The 19,351-nt window shown below is 38.1% G+C and overlaps 2 protein-coding genes across 2 annotated transcripts in view; one reads left to right on the top strand and one right to left on the bottom strand.

Annotated features, from left to right (window-relative positions):
- Positions 1 to 3,752: 3,752 nt before the first annotated feature.
- Positions 3,753 to 13,247, top strand: FAM8A1 (family with sequence similarity 8 member A1). Its single transcript, XM_045551845.1, has 5 exons — positions 3,753 to 4,568; positions 5,675 to 5,795; positions 7,359 to 7,482; positions 8,031 to 8,170; positions 9,685 to 13,247. Exons 1-5 carry the CDS (start codon positions 3,869 to 3,871, stop codon positions 9,827 to 9,829), a joined length of 1,230 nt encoding a protein of 409 aa, XP_045407801.1. The 5' UTR covers positions 3,753 to 3,868; the 3' UTR covers positions 9,830 to 13,247.
- Positions 13,248 to 15,923: 2,676 nt separating this feature from the next.
- The window catches only part of NUP153 (nucleoporin 153), a 79,737-nt gene continuing 76,309 nt past the window's right edge, over positions 15,924 to 19,351 (bottom strand). Inside the window, exons 21-22 of the mRNA XM_045551846.1 lie at positions 17,388 to 17,556; positions 15,924 to 17,068 (exon numbers count right to left, since the gene is read on the bottom strand). Of these exons, the coding sequence (XP_045407802.1) occupies positions 16,984 to 17,068; positions 17,388 to 17,556 (254 nt within the window). The 3' untranslated portion in view covers positions 15,924 to 16,983. The remainder of the gene's footprint in view (positions 17,069 to 17,387; positions 17,557 to 19,351) is intronic.

Genomic DNA, 19,351 nt, shown 5'->3' on the forward strand with positions numbered 1-19,351 from the left:
AAAACATCGAATAAGAATATTAAAAAAGAAAATATTTTTGTACAGCTTTATAATGTGTTTGTGTTTTAAGCCAAGTGTTATCACAAGAGTCAAAAAGTTTTTAAAAATTCAGGTGTCGGGGGGAGAAGGGGGATGGGTGAAATCATACCTAATGGGTATAAGGTGATGGGTACACATAACTTTGTCTTAAGCAGTACAAAAGCAATCCCTGTAACCAAAACATATGTACCCCCGTAATATTCTGAAATAAAATTTTTAAAAAATTAAAGTTTATAAAGTAAAAAAGTTACAGTAGAAAAAAGTTTTTAATAAATTTAGTATAACCTGTGTACAGTGTTTATAAAATCTACTGTAGTGTATAGTAATTTAGGCCTTCACATTCATTCGCCACTCACTGACTCACCCAGAGCAACTTTCACTCCTGCAAACTTCACTTATAGTAAGTGTCCTATAAGGTGTATCATTTTTTATTTTTTATCCTGTATCTTTACCATACCTTTTCCATGTTTAGATATGTTTAAATGCACAAATACTTACCATTGTGTTATAATCGCCTACAGTATTCAGTACAGTAACATGCTGTACAGGTTTGTAGCCTAGGTCTACCATATAAGCCCTGTGTGTAGCAGGCTACCATCTAGGTTTCTGTAACCTATGTTGTACACCGTATGTTGTCTGCATGATGAAATTGCGTAACGATGCATTTCTCAGAATGTATCCTCATTGTTAAGTGACTCTGGTGTGTGTGTGTGTGTGTGTTTATACATATAAAAAAATGTGAGGAGATATATATGTAATTCAGAAAAAAAATTCTTTTTTTTTTTTTTTTGAGACAGAGTCTCGCTGTGTTGCCCAGGCTAGAGTGAGTGTCGTGGCGGCAGCCTAGCTCACAGCAACCTCAAACTCCTGGGCTTAAGCGATCCTCCTGCCTCAGCCTCCTGAGTAGCTGGGACTACAGGCATGTGCCACCATGCCCGGCTAATTTTTTCTATATATATTTTTAGTTGGCCAGATAATTTCTTTCTATTTTTAGTAGAGACGGGGTCTCGCTCTTGCTCAGGCTGGTCTCGAACTCCCAACCTCGAGCAATCCACCGGCCTCAGCCTCCCAGAGTGCTAGGATTACAGGCGTGAGCCACAGCGCCCGGCCCAGAAAAAAAAAATTTCTTGAATTAAAATGTGTTGTATTTACCCTGTTACCTGACTTTGATTTCCTTTATCAGGGACTTTTAATCTATTAAAGATTAAAGATCCAAGATATGTTGGATCTTCTTTGCATATCTTCAATATTTATCATTTCTCTCAAATTATTTCTCTTTCTACATTTCTTTTTGATTTAAAAAAAAATCTTATTTTCAACTTCCAGTTCTCTTTAGGCACTATCGTATTTTCTTACTCTTTTGTTCCTTCTATTTTAGTTCTCTTTCCTGAAGTCATTTTTTCTTTTATTTCTAATTCTTTCCCAAGTTCTGTTACTTCATTTCTGAGTTTTTCTTTCTCTGACTTATTTTGCTCTTTCATGTCTTATAATAGCAGTCCCCAACCTTTTTAGTACCAGGGACTGGTTTCACAGAAGACAATTTTTCCGTGGATGAGAGTGAGAGGGGGATGGTTTCAAAATGATTCTAGCTCATTACATTTGCAGCTGCTCCCCAGAACTAGCATCACCGCCTCAGCTCCACCTCAGATCATCAGACATTAAATTCTCATAAGGAATGTGCAACCTAGATCCCTCGCATACACAGTTTACAGTAAGGTTCTTACTCCTATGAGAATGTAACGCCGCTACTGATCTGACAGGAGGCAGAGCTCAAGCGGTGATGCGAGCTATGGGGAGTGGCTGTAAATACAGATGAAGCTTCCCCTTGCTGGCCCACTGCTCACCTCCTGCCATGCGGCCCAGTTCCTAACAGACCACAGACTTGTACTGATCTGCAGCCCAGGGGTTGGGGACCACAGTCTTATAACATTTTATTTATGTCTTTACAGTGACGCTGTGCAGGTGCAACATAAACAGTGGTATTCAAAGCAAAGTCCGTGTCTCCAGTAATCACAATATTTCACTCATTCCAAGCCGTTTTCATTTTTTTGTTCCTGTTTCTCCTGTCTCCCCACCCCAACTTGGAATACTTGTTTGTTTGAACATTAAAACTTTCTCATAGTTGATTTTAAAACCAAATTTGTAAGGATAAACCTTTCTAGCTACAGGCCACCATAATCTTTCCCTTATTTTGAATTCTTAAATAGATTTTCAAGTGCTTCATGAAAGTCTTTCCCCACCAGATCATTAGCTTCTTACGGGCAAAAGTTATGGCTTTTATTATCTTTCAGAGCAAAATAAAAAACGATTCTGGACATTGTTGGTACTCAGAAAGCAATACCCCAAAATGAAGGGCTCAGAAGTGTAAGTTTTTCTTTGACCTTCTCCTGCCCTCCTGTCTCTCCAATCCCCTTCTCCCCCAAGGCTAGCCATAGAAATTAGAATCCCTCTCCCCCAAGATGGGCCAAGGAAGCTGAAACCCTTTCCCCTAAAGCCAGCATGAAGCTTAAAAATATTACCCTAACTTTCCCTTTGCTTTTCTGTGTTAAAACTGGCCACAAAGAAATTGTCTGACCTACCTTGTTTAACTGTAGGTAATAAGACCTCCATTCCAGAGACGGTCATGCCCCACACCCAAGGGAAGGAAGGAAGGAAGGAATGCACACTTAGGCCAAGAGAATCTAGACAGGCAGGGCTTGCTGGGTTTCCTCACTTGGTCTATTAACATCAGATCACACCCCTTTTGTCCTATCATATTTCTACATGGCTGTCCATACTTTGTTGAACCTAAGCATAAAAATGGACAATTTGCCCTGTTATCTTTGGGTCTTCATTCTGAAGGCTTCTGTGTTACGTAAAACTATGATCAAATAAATTTGTATGCCTTTTCTCCTATTAATTTGCCTCTTGTCAGTGATTTTCAGCAAACCTTCAGAGGGTGAAGGTGAAGTTTTCCCTTGGTCCCAACAGCATCATCATTAATAAATATTTCCACAGTATTTGGCCCCTGTAGGTCCTCTTTCCACCGCTGTAGACACAAGCCTTCTGCTCCAGCAGAACCGTGCCTTTCTTCAAACCCACTGTCTCAACCACAGGGGTCTTTTCCTTTCTGTTACGCGAGGCCCGGGTCATAGCCCAGGGCTTTGGAGTGCTCATGATTCCCCATTCCTCTGAATTATATTTAGCGCCTCACATATTTATATTTTGATATACTTTCCTATACCCTTAAGTTGATTATAAGCCTCTCGGTGGTAGCAATATGTTAATATATGTCCCAGTTTAGTCTGACTTTTAATTCCTTATCTTCTAAGGGGACAGATGCGTCCTGTGTCGCCTGCTCAAGTACAGACGGTTACCCGGGACGAAAGCGGGCAGACGGCAACCAGCCCTGCCCGGGGCCGCCGCGGAAAAGGCTGCGCCGACCCTGGGACCTCTCGGAAATCCTGCCCATCCGCAGGTTCTCCCCGACAGCCCAGCTCCGACCCCACGGGCCATCTAGACAGGCCTTGGGCGTTAGACTTCATCAAAACCTTACAGGGAAAGAGGGACACTCTGGACCCAACAAGCCGCAAGCCAGTGACCCTCTGGGACGGGACGTGGCCGGGCCAGACCGGAGCCCGACGCCGCACCGCCCAGCGCTCCGTCCCCGGCGGTCCCTGCCTGGCTCCGCCCGGCGGCCGGCGTCGCTCCCACGGCGGCGTTTCCGCTTCCGGTGGCGGATTGTTGACGCCTGCGGCTGCTGCGGTGGCGACCGGGCCGTTGGGGAGGAGCCACAGGGGGAGGGAGACGGCGCAGTGACAGGTACCGCGGAGGGTGCTGCCGAGGCGACATGTCAGAGGGGCCCGAGAAAGCCCGAGGCCGCCCTCCCGGGCAGGACGACGGCGGAGGGGACCACGAGCCCGTCCCTCCCCTGAGGAGCCCTCCCGCCGCCCCGTGCCCCCGGGCCGGGCCCCAGGTTGAACCCCAGTCCCCGGGTCGGCCCCCAGCGTCCGGCCTCGCGACCGCCGCCGAGGAGTCGGAGCCGGGGCGCGAGCTGAGGAAGCGCGGGGAGGCGGCCCCCGGGCCTCGGGCGGAGCCGCAGGAGCCGCCGGGCTGCGAGGCGCCCGAGGCCGCGGCAGCGCGGGAGAGGCCGGCGCGGCTGAGCGCTCGCGAGTACTCCCGGCAGGTGCACGAGTGGCTGTGGCAGTCCTACTGCGGCTACCTCACCTGGCACAGCGGCCTGGCCGCCTTCCCCGCCTACTGCAGCCCCCACCCGCCCCCACCGACCTACCCCTCGGGCGGCGCTGCGGTTCCCCAGGCTGCGGCGCCGCCGCCCCCCCAGCTGGTCTATTACAACCCCTTCTACTTCCTGAGCGCCGGGGCCGCGGGGCCTGGCCCCGCGGCGGCCACGGGCATCACCACTCCTGCTCCCGTCGCTGGCCTGGGACCCCGGGCCCCTCACGTGCAAGGATCAGCCCGCACCACTCCCGTGACGAGGGTGGGATCCGCGGCCCCTTCGCGAACCCCGAGCGAGACCGGGCGGCAGGCAGGTGAGAAGCGCGAGGTAGGGCTTGGGCGGAGCATAAGGGTCTCCGGTGAACTGCTTGGGGGATAGAGTGGGCACGCTTTTGAAATCTGTAGTTGTCACTCTGGTTAGTGAGTCTCCGCCTGCATCAGCTATCGTTTGTCCAGGCCTTAAATTCCTAAAATGTACGGGGCAATACAGTTTCTTCTTCCTTTAGAACTTGGCACTCCGAATTGATTCCCGTACTCACGGGACTAGTTGTTTCCACATGGAAAGAAATGTTTGCTCTTCAAGCCATCCTCTTACCTTGATCTTCATCTCCACTCTCTGGAGAGAAAGATCCAAAGCTAAACTCCCAGATGGCAAATCCACTTTTGGAAGGGTTTGACTGGTAGTCTGGAAGTAATCCAGACATTGGCTGTTTAGGGACAGTGGGACTGAAGGGATATAAAAGATTTACATTGACTACAAATGGAGTCAGGAAGCTTTAATTGGGCCATGACTTACAGATCTTGTATATTATCTAGTTGTTTACTTCTGTATGGAAACTAAAATATTTTATTTAGTTACATCCTTTGGTTTACTGACTTTTTATTAGTTAAACTTTTTGTTTAATTTATTCAGCCACGGATATATGGGACGAAAACTAGCTGATGCCTGAGTATAATCCCAGTCAGAATTGATAATTAGTGGGTTTATTTTATAGAAAGCAAAGCAAACTAAAAGAATAGGGGAGAAATACAGGGATTTACTTTATAATAATTGTCTATACTTAACCTTGATTTTTACTAAAACATTTAATTTTATGTCATCTAGATGTGACCACCTGGATTCTCCTCATTAGAGTTTCTAGTGACATGTATTGGGTACCCTAATCAAATTTATCTGTGAAATCAATTTTAAGCATTAAGGTATTGAAAGCAAGCTTTAAGCAGTTCAGTAAATAGTGGAGTAGTGTTGCTGTGTTTAATAACATGTACTCTTGGTAGAATCAATATCAATGATTGCTGTAAGATTATAAATTATTTATTATCGAGTTGTACCTTGATTTTCCCCATTCATTACGTGGCTTGTATTGTAAGGTCTATGTGAAATGATTAGTTTTCCTAACTCCCCTTTCTTTTTTAACAGGCAGAGAGTATGTTATTCCATCCTTGGCCCACAGATTTATGGCAGAGATGGTGGATTTCTTTATTCTCTTCTTTATAAAAGCAACCATTGTCTTAAGTATTATGCACCTCAGTGGAATAAAGTAAGTTAAGGACATTTACAGAAATGTTTTAATTCTACTGCTTAGAGATCTTGTTTTGTTAAATTCTGATCATGCCTGCAAATGATTGTATGTACAATCAGTGTGCCACTGTCATGCTTTCTTTGTAAGAGCTTTGTCAGATTTATTGTTTTGTTGGTTTCAAGAAATAACTACAAAGGAGAAAAAGACTCTTAATAAATTATATAAGATGTGTGCTAATCTCACCTATCAAAAGCAGAGCCTATAAGTCTGGTTTGATTTTATTCAACAATTCTCTAGACCAGGAACTAATTTTCCTTTTACTATCTTGTAGAGTCCTTAAACACAAAGGCATAAAGAGCTTTTGATAGGTGAGTCATTAATAATCAACTAGAAGGCATTTCCAAATGGGATTGCTTATACTGTCAAGCAAGTCTCAAGTGAACTGCAAAGTGAGACATCGATTTGAATAATCCTTTCAGATTAATAATAATCCTAATAGCAGTCAGTTATCACTTCCTAAGCACTTTCTATATGCTAGGCATTGTGCTTACCTCTTTATATGGATTCTTATTTAATTCTTAATACCACCATGAGGTGGAGGTTAATACTTCCATTTTATAGGATTTGAAATTTGGGTTTATGGGAAGTTAAGCCCAGAACTTAAAAAGTTACAAAGATAGTAAGTGACAGAGTCAAGATACAAACTCATGTAGTCAAATTTCAGGGCTCTTGCCAGGAACCTGAGTGTTACTGTGATTCCTCCCTGCTCCTTCCACCCACCCTCTCTCTCACCACTGCTTCTCCCTAGTCCAGTAACTGTCATCTTTTGCTTGGATTATAGCAAAAGTCTTCTGCGTGGTAATTCAGTCTCTTTTCTCCTGTTTTATCTCAATCAAGTCTCTGATATAAAGCCAAAGTGATCCATAAATTCTGATTCTGCCCCTCTCCTGCCTTAAAACCCTTCAATCGTTTCTCATTGCCAACAGGATAAAGTCTGAATTTCATCATGTGGTTTAACAGATGCCCTTATTTCTTAATTACTGTAACTTCTCACACTTAATATTTGAGCCATACCAAACTGCTTTCAGCTTCCATTACATACTCTCTTGCTTTAAGGCTTTCTCTCCTGTTGTTCCCTTTCTCTGGAGCTTTCTTCCCCTTCTTAGTGTGGCTAACTTTTCTTCATCCTTCAGGTCCTAGTTTAAATGTCATTTCTGGGAAGCTTTTATCTGGTATATGTTTCCATAGTATCCTGTGGTTTCCTATCACAGTTCCCATCTTACTTTATTATTGCTACTTATTTATTGTTCTGTTTTCTTGCTAGGTTAGAATCTCCATGAAAGCAGAAACCATGTTGAATTCATTCACCATTATGTCCCCAGGGCTAGCACAATGCCTGCTTATGATAATGCTGCTTATTTGTTGAATTTGCTAATGAATGTTTTGTGAAATTAGATGGTTAGGAACCTAAAGATTAGTTTAGAATTTAAGTTATACTTTATGACTTACACTAATGAAAAAAAAAACTGTAACTGTTCTGATAACTAATTCTTTATAACCACAAACTATTATTTTGTGTAGGGATATATCTAAGTTTGCTATGCATTATATAATAGAAGAAATAGATGAAGACACATCAATGGAAGACTTGCAGAAAATGATGGTTGTGGCTCTTATATACAGATTATTAGTTTGTTTCTATGAGGTAAGCTACTGACTTAGCAAATATTAATTATTTAACAATTTAATTTTAGATTATCAGCCCAAGACCAAAAAGTAGTGGAAATTTATAATTATTCATGCATTTTTTACATATCTCTTTCTACTTTTCTATTTTTTCCAAATTTTCTTTAATAACAGATTAACTAAAAAAACAACTTTTGGAAGTGAGACATTTTATAATTTCTTTGTAATATTTTTCAGTCTTGGGAATTCAAATACAATTCCACTCATAAACAGATTGTGGTCCAAAAATATACTTGTAAGTTGGTTAAGGAACTTGAAATATATTTTTCCATAGAAACAACTTGCTGAAAAGTATAATAGGTCATAGAGAAATATTACAGTCGATGTTTGTGGTATTGAACATGTTAAAGACCTATAGAAACACATTAAACAGTTAATATTTGCGTATTCTATGTAATTCTTTCAACTTAAAATTTTAAAACATGAAATAATATGGTAGGACAACTTATCTTTAAAATTGGTGTAGTTGAGCTAGTAAATTGTTTTAAGTTATCCTTCTTTCCTTAGATAATTTGCATCTGGGGAGCAGGTGGAGCTACCCCAGGGAAGTTCCTCCTAGGACTTCGAGTTGTGACATGTGACACATCAGTACTTATTGCACCGAGTCGGGTTTTAGTGATTCCTTCCTCAAATGTTAGCATTACAACGTAAGTCCTTTTCTTAGCTTAATCTACTATATACTTATGAAAATAATATATTTTATGTATAGTAGTCACTGTAATTAGTAAGTTATAGCATTGGATACAGTGTTTTAGAATATTGGTATGTTTTTTTCTTCTTAATGGTATGTTATTAGACAGGCTTTCATTTATTAAGTTTACGATGGAAAGTTTGAGTATTTATTTCAGTTGTTATATGATTGTAGACCCCTGTTCAGTATACATTTTCAAGATGTTCATTTTATGAAATGTAAGTCATAATAATGAGAGGATGATTTGGGTATTAATGCTGTGTTGGTGTTCCATGCCCAGCTTTCTTATCCTCTAGATCTGTGGACATTGGTCCGTTATTAACCTGACTTGAGCCTCCATTTGGTAATACCTGTCATAATTCCATTTTGAACAGGTGGTAAGAGTTTTGACAGCTATGCATTCATGCATTCTGCTCTTGCTCTTGAGCAGTAGAGCTTGTATTACTTCCAGTGCTCATGGCTAGCTGTTGCTGGGGAAAGTCCAACTAGTGATAATGGAAGTTGTGGAGGTTGAATGGGTGGTAATCAGTTGAGCTAAACAAGATATTGGCTGGAATTGTTGCCAGAATGATTCAGAGCTAGGTTGTTATATCAAAAAATATGAACAAGTGACTCTAGAAGAAGCCTCGGTTTTGCTGCGAATTTTGTGGTTATAATCCTAGCTACTTCTTTTAATAAAAGAGTGGCTAATGTTTATTGAGCCTTTCTCATATACCATCACTGTTAATAACACTGCATATCTATTAACTAATTTAATCCTAACAACCTTATAAGATAGATACTGTTTATCCACTTTGTGCACATATGGAACACAACTAGTAATTAGAAGATGGATTTGCATTCAAACTGGTCTGGATTCTTAGCCCATACTCTCAGCCACTGCACTTTTCTGTGGCCTTTCAATGCACTAAAAGGCAGAAATCTAACATTATAGGATAATTTTCCATTCTGAGGAACTGCTGAAAGCTTTTTAAAGCTTTCCTTAATCACTGGATCCCACAAAGGAGAGAGCTGATAAAAGAACACACGGCAATTTAAAATGTTATTGCTTCATATAAGGTAGAAAATGGGAATACAGTAGGCATACTTAGCTTAGAAGATACTAGAAATTCACAGAAGTAATAAGTGACTATAGAAAAGTTAAGCAAGGGGGACAGTTTTTCCATTCTTCTGGCAAAATACTAGAAAATACTGTATAAACTCTTAGTTCATATTCTAAGACATGTTTATTACTACTTTTCATGTTCAAGTTCTAAGGTCTTTAACGTTGATGAAATCTTTAGAAATAGTCCAGGTGATTTGATCATGATACAGTGCTACTTGAAAGTAACTCAAATATCAGAGGTAAAAATTCTCTCAACTACACTTTGAATATGTGTTTTAAATACGTATTTTGAACTTGGTGGGATACCATTAATCTATATGTGGTTGATATACAACTTACCTGATATTTTTGCTTTAATTTTTTAGGTCCACTATACGAGCTTTGATCAAGAATTTTTCTATTGCTTCTTTTTTCCCTGCATTCATCACACTGCTGTTTTTTCAGCATAATCGAACAGCCTATGACATCGTAGCAGGAACCATTGTGGTAAAAAGAAATGGGGTCAGATGATGCTGAAAAAAGCCCTGAATTCCACACATTATGGAATAATGACAAGACTAAATTATGTATCAAGGCCATCAGTATCCCTGGGTTACATTAATTGATGATTTAGAAATTAAAGCAGTCACTGTAGTGTGATGCAGCTGACTATTCTGAAAGTATTGCTTTTACTTGAATGCCAAAGAACTTTTCCAGAAGAAAAACCTGTTAAATTCAAGTGTTAAAATTTTTAGATCAAAAAGAAGGCAAGTGGTTTTATAATCGACAATGGACAATATATACTTTCTTAAGATCTAAGGCATTAGAATTTGTTGAAAGCATTTTCAAGCTTTGAAATCTCCAAATGAAACTTTAAAAATTTACTTTGGTTTATCCCAAAAGGATGGAAAAATGTCCAGTTGTGTTTTGTAAACACCTACATAATTCATCTTTTAGTTTACACTTCCTGGGGAAATTGTCTTTGTTTTTGGAGGGGAGGAATTGGGGACACAAATTGGATAACTGAATTATCTCCCATCCCAGGAGGTAGTGAGTTAGCTGCAAGAGAAAGGGACAAGTGAGACAGGCCTAGCAGTTCCCTTACCTGAAGTTTTCCAATCTGTAACTTTACAACTATTCTTAATGATTAAACATGTATTTGGGGGCAGGTTTCTAATGATGAAAAAGTATTAAGTCATATTGCTATATTATCATTGACTCTTTTAAAGAAAAGGTAAGTTAGTGATTGCTTTTAATGGGGGGGGAAGTAAATTTTCACTGTAAATTTAAGTTATAATTCATGTGCAAGTGCTTTCAGCACCCTAAATCAAACTATAAATATGTGGAGAAAAATTACTTCCGTCACATTGTTGCATATTTACTGTAAAACAATATTCCCAGTATGTGTGCAGCATGAAGAAAGTATTAGTGCTTTTCAGTGTTCTGAATATAACTTCTATTTATATACAGCATATTCACATACTACTTTTTTATATACTTCCATAACTGTTGAAACATCAAGGAGTTAAATAAAAAATCTTAATATCTCATGATTAACTCTAAATACTAGTAGCTTGTGAAATACTAGCAATTTTCCCATTGTGGACTGTTCTCTCTAAAGAAGGGAAAGTACCATTTCCAGACATTATTCTAGGTTCTTTAAGCTCATTCTGGGCCTGTTAGGGATGAAGTTTTGGGGGAAATGTTAAGCAAAGTAATACTTTGTGTATTACCACCTTTATTCTTCTGTTGAAACAAAATATTCTTCTGTTGAACATTCTGGGTTTTATGTGTTTGTGTGTTTTTGTTAGATGTCCCAGTTATATGTGTTGAGATATACCTGCACTATTTATAGTTTAGGTTTTATTGGGTTCTAGGTATTTTCTCCATCTCTGATATTATTTTCAGAACAAACACTAAACTCTGTTGCAGTTCAAAATTAGATTGCTTAAGGGATCGATCTAGGCATTGTTCTTGATCTTAAATTTAATAGGAAACGCAAGACATCTATTATCACTGTATCAATTTTTAAAGTGGTTTTTCTTTGACATTTAAAACTGTGAAAATAGATAATCACATTTAATGTTTACAGAAACTTTAACAATGTTCTTATTAATACTTTTTAAATTATAAAATTTCATAAACCATGTTTTTCAAAATAATTTTATATTAAATCCAACTTCTCAGAAACCCTTTTAGTTAAGTATGTCAGTGTACTAAGCAGATCATTCACTTGTTTGTGCTGGGAAGATTTAGTATTATAGCCCCTTACAGTTTTTAAGAAAAAAGGAAAGAAAAATCTTTCATTTTTTAAATTAGACTAGAAATTAGAAGTGTTACATAAAGTTAGCACTTTAGTAGTATATGGACACTAACACTGGTGTACACTATTGCCACAACTTGGGGAATTCAAGTTGAAATGTCCTTCAGTCATGTAGTTCCGGAATACATCTTTGGTTTATAATTATTTCTGGTCAGATAATTCAATGGTTTGCCATCTAAGCTATATTCATGTATATAGTAAAACAAAAGCAAACAAGTGGTCCAGTTTAGTTTGTTATACTTAAAATATTACACATTTGCTATACATGAATCATTCAGATTAGTATCTATGTAGGTTCATTCAGATCCAACCATGGATTCAAGTTACATAGTCCTAATAGGATACATAGAAGTATTACTTTGTCTTTACAGCAAAACCCAAGTGTTTCTATTTATGAATTCCGTTTGGAAAAGAGATTTTGATTCCCAGAGTTGAAAAAAAAAAAAAAATGACAGAACAATGGGGGAAGAGGGAACTAGGCCTTAGTACCACATATTTTTCTCTTGGGGTGGCTGGGTGGAGTCTCCTTTTCAGAACTTTTTTCTATTTAGCATATTTCACTTATACTGATTTTCTGTATCTTAAGTATAATTTTCATGCTGAAGCTCTAGCCTGAAAAGGCAAAAGAAAGTTGTCTTTAGTGCAAACATTATTCATCACTTTAACAAGATAATACGGGAACAAAAATTAGGATTGAAGGGGAATAAGAATACTATTTCAGTGAGCATGCCCTAAGTTAAACTACAGCACTGGCAGTTAATTTAGGCATCCAGAAAAATCTCAGTACCCATCACCTATAAGCGTAGGGAATGGCCAGTTGCACCTTGAGGAAAGTCTGGCATACTAATGTTCAAGTTGCAGCCAGAAGCTAGGCCCTAGGTAGGTAAGTGTCAGTGATAGCAAACCCTGCTTTTAAACTACTTTTTGATTACAGAAATAAAACCAACACTTTTGGATAGTAAACCTTCACTTGTCAGTATCATAAAAAGTATTGCCCAACTGATACTTCTCTACTACTGGTTCAGTAGTTACTTGTTTCTAGCTAAATATTTACCTCCCGATTTCATGCAAGTATTTAGGATTGAAAAAAAAATGCATTATAGTTGAGGGCTACTTTTTCCAAATTACCAAATGAGTTAGTGTTTATTGTTTCAAGTGATAGTAAAAAGAAAGGATTTGTTCCCTTCGATGACGTGTTTATAAATATTTCCAGCAAAGGAAAGGTAGAAAGTTGAAAATTATACTATTTGTGAATAAAGGGTTTTTTGAGGTGGATAATGGTATTAATGTTTTCATTCTACACTTGTCCCTATTTAAACAGGCTGTTTCTTTGACGAATATGCTTACATAACAGTATTTCTAAAGATCCGTAATGAGTACCATTTCAATTACTTGCCGTTCTCCCCACCCCCAATACCAAAGGCCAAAGTCTTTATAACATGTGCTCGCCTGGGTAAAGTTCATTTCAAACTATGTGTGTATATATTTCCTTGTGGTTCATTACAGTAGGGTTTGACCTGCAAACTATCTGATGGCCCATGCATAAATAAAATTCAGCATTCTATTTTTAATAATTTGTAAGCCACCAATTTGTATTCTTTGTCTCAATAAATACTTAGTCACCTATGCATCTGTGTTTTATCTATTTCTTTAAGAAGGTTTGTTCTGGAATCTCCTGCTCAGACCCTGGTTCCAAATACAGCTTTTCCAGTTGGCTACAGCAGTAAACAAGGATACTTTCAGAAAAAGGTCTATGACAAATCATCCACTTTTAGGGATATGTTTATTTTATATTTATATTCATTCATTAAGTACACTCAAAAATTACCTGTGCATGAACTACGCTTAATTGTAAACTAAGCCAATCCTTTAAGAATTGTTAAGCATCACAACCACCACGCAAGATGTTAAGTCTCAGCTAGTAAATGACTGAACTGGGCAATTTAAACCCAGTTCTACCTTTAAAAGCCTTTCCTATTTATTCTAACCTTCATGAACAAGTCCAGAGGGGAAGGGCAGGACACAAAACAACAGGTTCTGCAAGAAGGGCACAGATAAAGGATAAACTTGAGTGTAGCTAAAATACAGCCTTGTGGACAATGTGCTATTAATGAGCCTAGTCACAAATTACACATTTTGGAACTAAAGTGGACTTTTTAAGGAAGTTTATGAAAATTGCCTCATATTACAGGGAAATGACAGTTCTGATTGACATGGTCATACAGCTGGTGTGTGTAGCTAGACCCAGTACCCCTATTTTCTCAATTTTAGTGTATCAAATTCACCAGTTTCCATTAAACACACAGACTGACCTTTATAAAATTTCCATTGAATTTCAAACTTTAAACAGGCCCAGAAAATGACATGCTAATAAAATTAAAGCAAACACAAGTTCCCTGGTTTAACAAGGAAGTCTATGGCCTGGTTACAAATTGTTAAAATTAATTCAACAATTTCAAATAATAAAATGCTAATTACGTGAATAAGCAATTTAGGATTCCCAACATAGTAATAAGCAGCTTAAAGACATTTTTTCAACTGAATTGTACTTTGTCTTAATGTGTCTTAATGCCTGGAATTGTAGTTACTCAAAACCAACTAGCACTTTCCTTAAAAGTGATATCCCTGGACCTCAGTGCATCAGAAATCTAGGTGCTTCTTTAATGGTGCAGATTTGTGGACCCTATCCAGACCCAGTGTGTGAATCTCTATCAGTGATGTCCTGGACCATATATTTGACACATCTCGCAAGATTAATGCTGACAATACATTCAGTAAGGACCACTGATCTGCTGGTCAACCAACCAAATTATGAAAACATACCTGATTATTCAATTAAACTTTCTGCACAACTTTCCTTCCTTCAAAAAGTTTTTTCCATTAAAAATAATTCCTTACTGGCCCACCATGAGAAGTGGACTTTTATTATTTTCTTTCCAACATCTGTTTCCCTTTCTTGCACAGACAGCCCTCAAATTTCAGTTGTGTGTGAAGCATAGTTATATACCATTACAAAGGAGCAGTTATAGTCCTGAGGAGTGGATAAACGGTGAGTCTATAGCCTGAAGCAGTGCAATAAGAAGATACCCTCTGCTGAGCCTGAGGAAGGACAGGTTTAAGGTTGGTATCCCAAGAAAGTAGATTGAAAAAATCCCAAATTCTGAATATAGTCCTATAGATTTCTCAGTTTTGGGGACAAAAAGATTCCATTTTTAACATAAGCCAGCTTAAGTATGGTTTTCAGTAACTTGTTTTTTAAAAAGAGTACTAAAGTAAACATTTCTAGCACATTTTTAGAGAGAAGTAGAGAAAGTAGCAAAGTTCCCAATCATATGCACCTAAGGGAATGGCTAAGAACTAACCTGCAAGGTAGTTAGGCATTAACTTCTCAGCAGTAAGACACAGATACTCGGTTACCTCTTCCAGCTTAACCACCACCATTTGCCTCCCAAACAGGTGTCAAATGTGTATTATTAATAAAGTAACTACTATAAATATAAATTTCTACCCCTAACCATTTGATGATGGCCTAAGATAACTCAGATAGAAAAAATATATATATATATCTTTTTATTGGAAGCATAAAAAAGCTCCTAAACATTTTAAAGATTTGAATTTAAACTTAAAACCAACCAGAAGATAAGTGAATTAAAAGCAAGCATAAAATACCTGTGCATTCAAACTGAAAAATAAAATTATCAAATGCTGCTCCAAGAGCTTTTTAATGAACCACAGGAAAAAAAAAAAAAGCAGTAAAATAATTCAGAAGAAATCACAGCTGACCATTGAACACCACAGACTTGAACTGCATGGGTAGCCCACTTACACGCACATTTTTTTCAACCAAACACGGATCGAAAACAGTATTCACAGAATACAAAACCTGCATACAAAGAGGGCTGACATTTTGCATACTCAAGTTCTGCACAGATTCTGGTATTGGCATACAGGGATGTCCTGGGAAGGATTCCTGGTGTATACACCAAGGGATACCTGTATACTAAAGGGCCACTGCAGTTTTTGTGAACTGCTTTAGGCATGCATCTCCAAGAACTTGGTCAATGAACACTGTCCTAGTCATCTACCAAGGAAGATACAAGTACAAACAGAAATGGCTGTGTGTGTTTATTTTCAACTTTTAAAAAAGGTATGTAAATATATGTGCAAATTAGACATGAGATCACTTAAATTTATTCCTTGGAATTTATCTTCTAATTGTCCACTGTTAACCCTTTATTTTAAAAAAGTCCCCTCCCATTAATACTGTGTACCTTCATAATGAGTTAAAACTAGAACAAAAAGTATGTCATAATTTTTTTATTGATGGCATTTATCCCATAGTTTAACATGTTAATTATACTGTAATAAACATGGCTTTAATATTAAACTTTTCCTTATTATCCAAAGTCACCACAGTCCATTTCAGTAAATATAAAAATATATGCTTAATACTTTGTACAATACTGGTTTTTGGTCCAAACAAAACTGGATCAGAAAAGCCAATAAATTCAACTTTAAGAATTCCCAATTTTTTTTTAAGATTTCTAAATGGATTTAGGCAACTTTGAATAATGGGATTTACATAATAAAATCTGAGACAAGACTAAACAACAAAAAAATTTCTAACATAAAATTCAAATTTCAAGTTCACAGATTTATGTTATGCCAAAAAAGTACAGAAACAAAATTGTATTTACACAAGTTTTATAATAAAATAATGAAAAAGGCAAGACAGGTGATAGAAGAATGAAAATATAGAAATAGCATATAATTATTAAATGGAGAATGAACTAGATCTAACAAGTCCTTAGCATGGACCATTCTTTAATCAGGCTTCCTCTATCAGAAAATTTTAGTGCACAATACACCCAACTCACTCATTTCACACATACACCAGCACAAACTTGGCATAGAAATCATTCATTTCAACATCCTCTAATCTATACAGAATTCTAATCTATACAGAATTCCTCAGATATAATTACAATTTCAATGCATTCCACAAATGCTTATCAACGCATATAGTGGTGCAGACAAAGAAGTTCTATACAAAGCCATTTGCCGTGCAGGCTCCATTCCTGGGTACAGCCAGACTATGTCAAATCAGTGAATAATCTGGTGGAACATAAAATATTTTTGCTGAAGAATCAGTCACCAGTCTAGCTATTATTTTTTTAAAAGAGGGTGGGTGAGGTGGGGACGGGGCTTCCATAAAGAAAGAGAAAGTAGGAAAATTCCAAAAACTAAAGAAGTCCTTAGGCAGATCTGACTTCAGAAAACCCCATCACATAGCACAATCCAGTATCTGAAAGCAGGGCACCAGCTGTTGTTAAAATCCTTGTGTATAACACCAATGTGACCTTTATTTCCTGCGTCTAACAGCAGTCTTAATCTTGCGACCAGAAACCGAAGTTCCAGAAGAAGAGAACATGTTTTTCCCATTTGACCTGTGAAAATAAAAACTTTATAATGTGACACGATGCCCAGAGCAAAATTTCAGAATCAAAACATTTAATATGACCAATAACAAAGGGGGGGAAAAAAGACACTGTTAAACACATTTGATGCTACACCTAGCACACACACTGTACTGCTATTTTTCTCAGCCTATAATGTCGTCCACCAAATTGTAATGTGGTAAATTGATGTTGGAAAACATATTTTATCAAAACTATATTGCATCTTGGTGACTTTTAAAAACAAAACACACATATGCACACACTCTTACCAATGTAAATTCTCCATTGCAACAAAAAGTTCGCTTACCCCAATGTAAACGCTGCTGGAGACTGGTTAAAAGGAAAGCCCCCCGAACCTGAAGGCTGGGCTGAGGCTGCAGGTGTGCTAGGATTTGCACCAAATGTGAACACTCCTGATGGATTATTGTTTGTGAAGTTGAAATTTGTTGTGCTGCTGCCAAATTGGAAAAACGAACCTACAATAGTTAAAGCAAAAGTACTTCGTTAGGGCAAAATGATAGTTTTTTAGTAATGACACTGACCTCTACATATAAAAACATGTAAATGGTTAAGATCCCTTATGGTCTCTTAATCTAAAGAAAAACAAAACTATTTTCTCCACTGACATACAACAGTACATACTTGACACCTCCAACAAATCACACAACTTACCTGTGATCAAGGAAAAAAGGACAGAGTAGATTCTTTGTTAAAGATAGCAGAATCAACATATTAAGCTCTATCTTCTTTGAAAAGTGCATTAAAATAACAGTAAGGGGATTTTTACAAAGATGGGGAAAGAGGAGACAACAGCAACAGAAGTTTCGAAGCCGGAAGGCTGACTGGAGCTGATACTACACTAGCAGCAGGGAAAGCACAGAAGCAATTCCATTTACACTAAACATACCCAAAAGATTTAGGTTCCAGGTACCTCTGGAAGTGAGAATGAAGGTGGGACTAAAAAAAGAAAAAGAAAGGAAGGATGGTAGAATATCTGTATCAGAAGTAGATACCAAGACCTATCCCTCCCCAACACCAAACAAGATGCTAACTCTCTTTCATCCCAGCAGAACAATAATTTAGTCTTTGGAGAAGTCTCTGGACTGGGGCACAACATGCATAGTGTTCTTGCCCCTTCAGGCAAGAACAGCATATTGAAAACAGGAATTAAGAGTAGGTTGATAAAATGAATACAGAGAGCTCTAGCCATCCTCCCTAACTTGGCTCACAGAACACTGGTAAGCAGAAGTTCTCTGATACCAAGCAGGAGATTGGAAGCATATTCTCTGGGGAATCTGACAGACTAAGAAGAAAGATCTAATAATGATACTAAACATCCTAATTTTCCCAAGTAAAATAAAGCTAGATAAACCTTCAATGAAATGTGACATCTGTAAGCCCTATCAATGTACAAAGGATTCAAGTGGTATTTAGGTAACCTATACTCATAAAACTATGACTAGATACCAAGGAGTATCAGACATTTGAAGATAGTATTTAGTAAGAAACACCATCTCTTGTCTGGCCGCTACCCGGGACATAGCTTCTGTTCCTAAGTCCCTATTAAATATTTCCTTCTAAGAGACAAATGAAGAAACACTGAGACCAAAACAATAATAGAGAAAAACAACTTGGAGAACACTAAGCAAGGAAACAAAACTTTCAAAAAAAAAAAAAAACCTCACCATTAATGTCCTCAAGAGATCAGTAAACACTACATCCATGAAAACCAGAGGAATAAAAAAAGGAAACATCCAGAAAACAAGAACACTTAGAAATTAAAGTCATAATGGTGGGAGTAAAATCTCAATAGAAGTAGTAGTATTAATAAAAAGACAAATCTCTTCAAAATACAAAAGGTAGAGAAAAGGAGAGAATAGAAGCTTAAAAAAAAAAAAAACCCAAAAGAATGAATGAATGAATGAGGGGCAAAATCTTCAAAGAAATAATTAAAGAAAATTCCCAAGAATTGAAGTTCACAAAAGAGCATGCTGCATTCTCTACACAATCAATAGATAAAAATGGACCCATACAGGCTGGGTGCCTATAATCCCAGCACTCTAGGAGGCCAAGGCGGGAGGATTGCTTGAGCTCAGGAGTTCAAGATCACCCTGAGCAAGAGTAAGACACCCTTCTCTACTAAAAATAGGAAAAATTAGCTGGGTGTGGTGGTGCGTGTGCCTGTAGTCCCAGATACTTGGGAGGCTGAGGCAGGAAGATTGCTTGAGCCCAGGAGTTTGAGATTGCTATGAGCTAGGCTGATGCCACAGC

The sequence above is a fragment of the Lemur catta genome, chromosome 5 (assembly GCF_020740605.2).
Source record: "Lemur catta isolate mLemCat1 chromosome 5, mLemCat1.pri, whole genome shotgun sequence".
NCBI lineage: Eukaryota > Metazoa > Chordata > Mammalia > Primates > Lemuridae > Lemur > Lemur catta.